We start from the raw sequence: 7,166 nt of genomic DNA, 5'->3' as shown, positions 1-7,166 counted from the left end.
GTGTTGAGGGTCTCCGCTTATATTTGAAGGAGTTTATTGAGCTTCGAAGGGGGGCATTTAACTCCCCCAACCTGCCCCACGGTTGTTCCTTTGCCCCTTCTACCCCCCTCCTCCTCCTCCTGCCTCCTGTATTTGCCCAGGAGCGGCGCTACTATACGCGGGTGGTGGAGTGCTGGTGCGGCAGGGCGTTGTTGCTGTGGGTGGAGGCGGGGGCCGCTGGGGCCGGCGGGTACGTGTTGAAGGGGTGCAGCGGCTGCATGCCCGAGATGGTGCTGGGCATCATGGGGATGGCGTTGGCCGTCATGAGCGGCACGTCCTCGGGCGCCCGCCGCAGGGCCAGCGTGTAGTCCGGCGGGCAGACGGGCGGCCGCAGCGGCTCCAGGTCGCCGTGGATGGCGGCGGCGCGCGAGGGCGGGAGGGGCGTGCCCGCTCCGGTGGCGATGACTCGGTCGGCGTGCTCCAGCTCGGCCCGCTGCTGCTGCTTCATCTGCAGCGACATCAGCTCCTCCTCCTGGCTCAGCGCCAGGTCGTTGTGCGGCGGACCCAGGCCTCCGCCGAGACCCAGGCCTCCGCCGCCCACGCCCACCATGCCGCCGATCCCGCCGATGCCGCCGGCGCCGATCATCCCTCCTCCGCCCATCCCGCCCATCCCGCCCATGCCGCCCATCCCGCCGATCCCTCCGCCGCGCTGGGGCGAGAGCCGCCGGTGTCGTCGCGTCAGCCGCAGCTCGTGGCGCTTGTCGCGCTTGTAGTAGAGCGCGGCGAACGCCAGCACGTTGAGGAAGAGCAGCGAGGCGCCCACCGCCACCGTCACGCTCAGCTCCGTCGAGTAGTCCCGCGTGTCCGACGGGAACGGCGAGAACACCGGCCAGTCGGAGCCCTCCTCGGGCTCGGGCGGGTACGTGGCCACCACCTGCCGCGTGGGCTTGGTGCCGGTGGTCTGCGGCGGGAGCTTGCCGGGGCCCGGCTTGTAGGGCCCCGTGGGGCCGGCCGGGTTGACGTCGTCCACCTGGATGGAGTGCAGGTGGGGCACCAGCTCCAGCCAGAAGGCCACCTTGTTGGCGCGGTAGTTGTCGCGCACGCGGGGCTTCAGGCCGATGTGCAGGTACTGCTTGTCCTTGGAGCTGAACTTGGTCCAGATCACCTCCTCGAAGCGGTTGGGCTTGGTGTGGATGAACTTGGTGTCCTGCGGAACTGGGATGTTCGGGTCCCTGAGGAATGGACACGAAGAGAGACGATAACAGAGACGAAGTGATAGAAAGAGAGAAAGAAAGGGATGAAAGAAAGAGAGAAAGATAGAGAGAAGGAAAGAGTGAATGAGAGAAGGAAAGGATGAGAAAATAACAGGAAGGAAAGAAGGAGAAACTTAGTGATAAAAGTGCTCAACATTTTTCACTGGAAACAGATTATCTCAGATTATTTTGAGTGATGGCCTAGCTCATAGCTCAGCTGAAGCACAAAAGTAACAACATAATTGGTGTGAAATCTTTTCTGGGAAACCAGCTACATAGCTCAACTCAAATTTAACGGCTGTTTTGAAGAATTCTGCATAGGTGAGCTAGAGGGGAACAAATCACAGTAAAAACGCTCTCTGAGTTTTAAACATGCAACAGACGAAAATGTATAATCCCACCACATTGCTTTTTTCCCTTGAAGAACCATAACTGTGTGTGTGTGTATGTGTGTTTGTGTGTATGTGTGTGTGTGTGTGTGTGTGTGTGTGTGTGTGTGTGTGTGTAGGTATGTACTGTATGTATGTCTGTGTGTGTGTACAGTATGTGTGTGTGTATATGTATATGTACAGTATGCAGTATGTGTGTGTTTGTGTGTACGTGTGTGTGTGTGTGCATTCTTCAACGTCGACGGCAGCTGCTCACCCGGTCTTGGCGAAGTTGGTCCAGTAGGTCATGACCACGGCGCTGAGCATCACGTCGTTCTTGGAGAAGTTGCAGGGGAAGAGGTCGGTGGCGCCCACCATGGGCACGCCGAAGACGTACGGGATCTCGTCGCCGTGCGCCGCGTCGGCCCACTCGGGCCGCGCCTCCATCTGGCAGTGGTGGTGGAACGTGTAGAAGTAGACGGGCGACTGGAACTCGGCGTGCAGCTTGGCCGTGTCGACCGCCGGCGCCACCCACTGGTGGTCGGTGAAGAGCGCCAGCAGCGTCTTGCGGCGCATGTCGCCGTTGTCGCGGTCGGCCCAGTCCGTGTACATGAACTTGATGGTCTCTCGCAGGATGCCTTTACCTTAAAAGGACAGGGGAGGGAGGGGGTGGAGGGAAGGCAGAGAGATAGATAGATAGATAGAAAAAAAACAAGTAAAAAAAATACAGACATAGAGACAGACAGACAGACAGACAGACAGACAGACAGACAGAAAGAAAGAAAGAAAGAAAGTAGGAGAGACACAAAGAAAGAATGAAAGAAAAAGAAAGACAGATAGAGAGAGAGAGAAGACAGACAGACAGAGAGAAAGCAAGAAAGAAAGAGTGTAGGGGGGAAAAGAGAGAGAGGTGTGTGCATTCTATAAGTTGATGTTGGAGACACAGCGAGAGGAAATGAAGTGGTGAGAGATTTGGGCACCGATCTGAGCTCAGGCTGGGAGAAGATGGCTGTCGGTGAGAGATTTACACTGCAGCCTTGCAGAGTCTGATAATTGAAAGCCTTCCGCTTGTGCTGAGCTCAACTCAGTTCCGATGCGCAAGTGAGAACACCTCAAACTTTTCCATTTACTCATTCACATAAACTAAATAGAATATTTGGACATGGAGGGAAATCATATCTGTTTGCGCCATTAAAGGAATAGTTCGGAATTTTGGACATAGGACCTCATTTCCAACTTTACCGAGGTGATATAGGTCGGTGGAGACCGTTTTTATCGCGTTTAGCCCCTTCCTTCAGTTGCAGCGTCCCCCTTTGCTAACGCTGGTTTTGAGCTAAAACATTTCTACGGTAACATCAGTCTGACATCAACAACAGTCTTACTCACTCCACCGCACACCCGAGACAAGTCAATTAAATCGTCGGACTATCGATATACATGTCCGTGTTGATAGAATAATTTTAGAAATAAAACTAACCTTGCAACTCAATGATTTATTACATTTTGAGGGACTTGTTTCTCAATATCAATCCGCCACTGCCATACAGGGAACAAAGTAGGCTATTGCAATGCGATGCAAGGTTCGTTTTATTTCTAACATGGTTCTATCAACACTAGGCATGTGCATCGAAAGTCTGACGTTAAAATGTATTTGTTTCGGGTGTTCTGTGGAGTGTTTTCAGTGTCAGGCTGGATGTTACCGTTGACTTGCGTTATCTTGGCACTAGATTAGCACGAGATGAACGCTGCAACTCATAGGAAGGGCAGAAATTCACTGAAAATGGTCTTCACCGACCTATATCACCCAGACTGAGTTGGAAATGAGGTCCTATGTCCAAAATTCCGAACTATTGCTTTAAGATGACATATCCCTTTCTGCTCATATCAAAAAGGCAAGTAAAGTGCTGTTTTATATTTTTACAGCTGAAGCCGAACCACAGTTTCTCACCATCTGGGTATCCGTACAGGTTGTCCACAAAATTGGAGATGGTGTAGTCGAAAGAGGCTGAGGAGATGCCGTCCTCCCCCTCGCTGTCGTCAACAAACTTCAGCCCCTCGCCCTGGTTGACTCCCAGGAGAATGTCGTAGTTGAGGAACTCGCCCTGGTGGCACATCACAAACACAGAGAATGTCCTTAGCTCACCGTTCTGTTTGCTCAATTCAATCCAAGTTTGATCTCTTTGCACTTAGTTATTTCCCCCATTGCTCTTTCTGTAAACTGCGATTTAACAAGGGAGTGTTTCATTAGTATGCTTGTTCAACACACGCCGAACCAGTGACCTCAGAGGACGCCGACATATTTCCCCTGACTACATTACAAATGATGAAAAATGAGTTTAATCGTGACATTAAAAACAGAGCAGTGATTGGGGGAGTCGGAAGAAAACAACCTGGTCTACACAGCCGTTACAATCACACCTACAGCATGTGAGATGCATGCATCCAGAACACAAACACACATCTATCTCCACAGCAAGAAACAAAATGCAAGACACAACCAAGTTCCCTTGTGGATGACCCTTAAGAACCCGCGGTTCCTCTCACCTGCTGCATGAGGATCTCCGGGTCGTCGGGAACCACGTCTCCGTCCACCACGGGCCCGAAGGCGATGTGGTAGCGCGCCGGCTGGATGTCCTGGTCCACCAGCTCGCGGAAGCTCTTTCTGCGCAGGCACTCCACCAGGTCAGCCGTGTCGCTGTGGCTGCAGCCCACCTTGCGCGCCAGGACCTCGGTGTAGGCCAGTGGCCGGTAGTTGACCGACCAGCTGGAGATGGCCGAGCCGCTCTGCGCGATGGCTCGGTGGAACAAGCCTGTGGAAACGATATTGATATGAAGACCGGTCAGCTAAAACGTAGTGTCGTACTGTCCCACACCGTTTTTCCATCAGATATGACCTTTCAGAACAATGGAAGGGAATCAAATCTGGGGGAATGCCAGTAGTGTAAACACACAGATGTGACACAGCAATGAAAATGACAGACATTTTGTTTGTTTATGTAGTGCCTGTACATGTGGATTTGCTTGGTAAAAAATCTCCCTCTATCTCAGGTGGTGAGCCTAAGGAGAGTTTGGAAAAGAAACCGGATCTTTAACCTGGGTTGGAACAAAGCCTGATTTTCCAGGCTTTTAGCATATTCCTGTCAAAAGTTATTCAACTCCAAAGCCTCCAAAGAAGACACACTACACTGATTTATTCACATTGCTCTTCAACTCCTCAGAAACAAGCACTTCCTCTCTCAGTAGCTGACAGTGATTGGTCTCCTTCCTCCCACGAGATCATCTGCATACACACAGCTCCGGGGCCGACAAGACTCAGGGCCTCCCTGCAGCGTGCGACGCTTACGCTACTAACGGCGCGATGCATTTGTCCAATGCGCTCGTCTTACGAGTAGTACGTTGTCAGAAAAATTTACGCAAAATGACGCAAACGGCATGCCCCCTCAAACTCGTTTGACGGGAAGCAATCTCGTACAAGTCAAAGGACCCCTCCAGTTCACGGTGAGTTCTTACGACAATGAAGTTACGTCATTTCGCAAGTTACGCGTTGTCGCAAGCCGTCAGCCTGTACAAATGGAAACGCACGATCATACATCTCGCCTGCACCTCATCACACTACAGGGTCTCCCATCCCACTTCCAGGGGCCCATATGGCGACATACATTACATTCATATGATGGTGAGTTAACTATAAAGCAGGCAGGGGTTTAGGTGGGTGCTCGGCATGCCGTGTGACTTTTGCTCGTGAGCGGAGGGACTAGGCGGCAGGTTTGACGGGTCGTCTCATTACGGCGCGGCGCTTAACGAGGCTTCGGGGCAGCTCAAGGCTCCGCCATGCTCCGGCTCCAGCTGTTAAGAGGTGGCCATGCTGGGCTGGGGAGAACTGCGGCAACGTTATGTAAAGTGCCTGGCTGTCCCTCTGTTTTCATCCGCCGAGTCTGATATTAATAATTTAGCAGACCCCCCACACACTCAACACACACACACACGCTCACGCACACACACACACACACACACATACACACACATGCACACATATACGCACACGCACACGCACACGCACACGCACACGCACACACACACAACACACTTCCTCTATTTCTCTCTCTTCTCTCTTTCTCTCAATCCCTCACACACATGAACTGCTTACCTCCCCAGCCTCGTTCCCTGTGAAATCAATTAAGAGTTTGCTCAGCGGCTGAGTGCCTGTATGCTATTCAATCCCTCCACAACACACACACACACACACTCCCTCCCTCTCTGTCTCTCTCACACACAAAACACACACACACACACACACACACACATACACACACACACACACACACACACACACACACACACACATACATATCCATATTTGCACGTCACTCATTCAAATTTATTCTCAAATTCACACTCATTCTCTCTCTGTGTTGTGTGTGTGTATAATATCCATGAACCTAACACAAAACATCCATTTTACACTTTTTCACTTCACACATGCATTCATACATACTGACAAACACACACACACACACACACACACACACACACACACACACACCCACAAAGGCGAACTTACTTAAATTACACACACACACTAAATAACTGGCTTATTCCAGTGACCCATCCCTTATGACCTTCCCATGTTCTTTCTATTGCAGTCTATCCACCTCTAAGCCCCTCTGACTGCACCACTGTACTCCACTCTAACTAACCCCATCCATATTCACCCTCCGCTTGGTAGGAAGTTACCACTGTACTCCACTCCAACTAACCCCATCCATATTCACACTCCACTCCAACTAACCCCATCCATATTCACCCTCCGCTTCTTAGGAAGTTACCACTGTACTCCACTCCAACTAACCCCATCCATATTCACACTCCGCTTGGTAGGAAGTTACCACTGTTTCATGGACTTCCGCATTTGTATCATTTTTACTCGCCACAGGAGGAGTACACACACCCTCTCATTTAGATTCTGTAGACTGCGTGTCTGGTCTAAACATTGCCTCACACACAAACACACACACACACACACACACACGCACCCACAGACACAAATCCATATTTCCAATTTCCATATGAAAATCTGAACCTACATCCACAAACATCCATTTTTAAACGATTGCTGGTAGCAGCTACAAATGAATATTTACATGTTCGCGCCTTCACTGAGATCCATATTTACGATCTGCCTGCTCAAATCTTGCCTTCGCAAACATGCATTTTAATCCCTTTCCGGCATCAGCACCCACGCAGTGCGATCAGATTGGCCTAAATTTCAGACATGGTCATGGACCTGAAGCTGGTCTTGCTTTGATGTGCTCTTTCATATTTATAGAAACAAATAATCTTCTATAACTGCTGGTTCCCTACTTCTGTAAAGTGTATTATGATCTGCTAGCTGTGGTGGCACTAGACCCTGACTTTACAGTACAGTATGTGAGTCTGGTGAGAAAACATTGAAATTGGGTGTTGATAACAAAATGCTAGCAAAGGCTGCAACTTCAGGCTTTTCCTTCAAGTCCATTGAGTCAAAGCCTTTTCATCATTCTCCAAGCGTTCAGCATGTCAAATGCTG

General features: G+C 50.7%; 1 protein-coding gene across 1 annotated transcript in view; it reads right to left on the bottom strand.

Moving 5' to 3' along the window:
• Positions 1-7,166, bottom strand: part of nlgn2b (neuroligin 2b) — a 42,695-nt gene continuing 35,529 nt past the window's right edge. Inside the window, exons 5-9 of the mRNA XM_062535678.1 lie at positions 4,145-4,410; positions 3,549-3,702; positions 1,878-2,244; positions 673-1,211; positions 1-567 (exon numbers count right to left, since the gene is read on the bottom strand). Coding sequence (XP_062391662.1) covers positions 152-567; positions 673-1,211; positions 1,878-2,244; positions 3,549-3,702; positions 4,145-4,410 — 1,742 coding nt within the window. The 3' untranslated portion in view covers positions 1-151. The remainder of the gene's footprint in view (positions 568-672; positions 1,212-1,877; positions 2,245-3,548; positions 3,703-4,144; positions 4,411-7,166) is intronic.

The sequence above is a fragment of the Sardina pilchardus genome, chromosome 5 (assembly GCF_963854185.1).
Source record: "Sardina pilchardus chromosome 5, fSarPil1.1, whole genome shotgun sequence".
NCBI lineage: Eukaryota > Metazoa > Chordata > Actinopteri > Clupeiformes > Clupeidae > Sardina > Sardina pilchardus.
The sequence above is the reverse complement of the archived record's forward strand: the minus strand, read 5'-3'. Positions and strand labels throughout refer to the sequence as shown.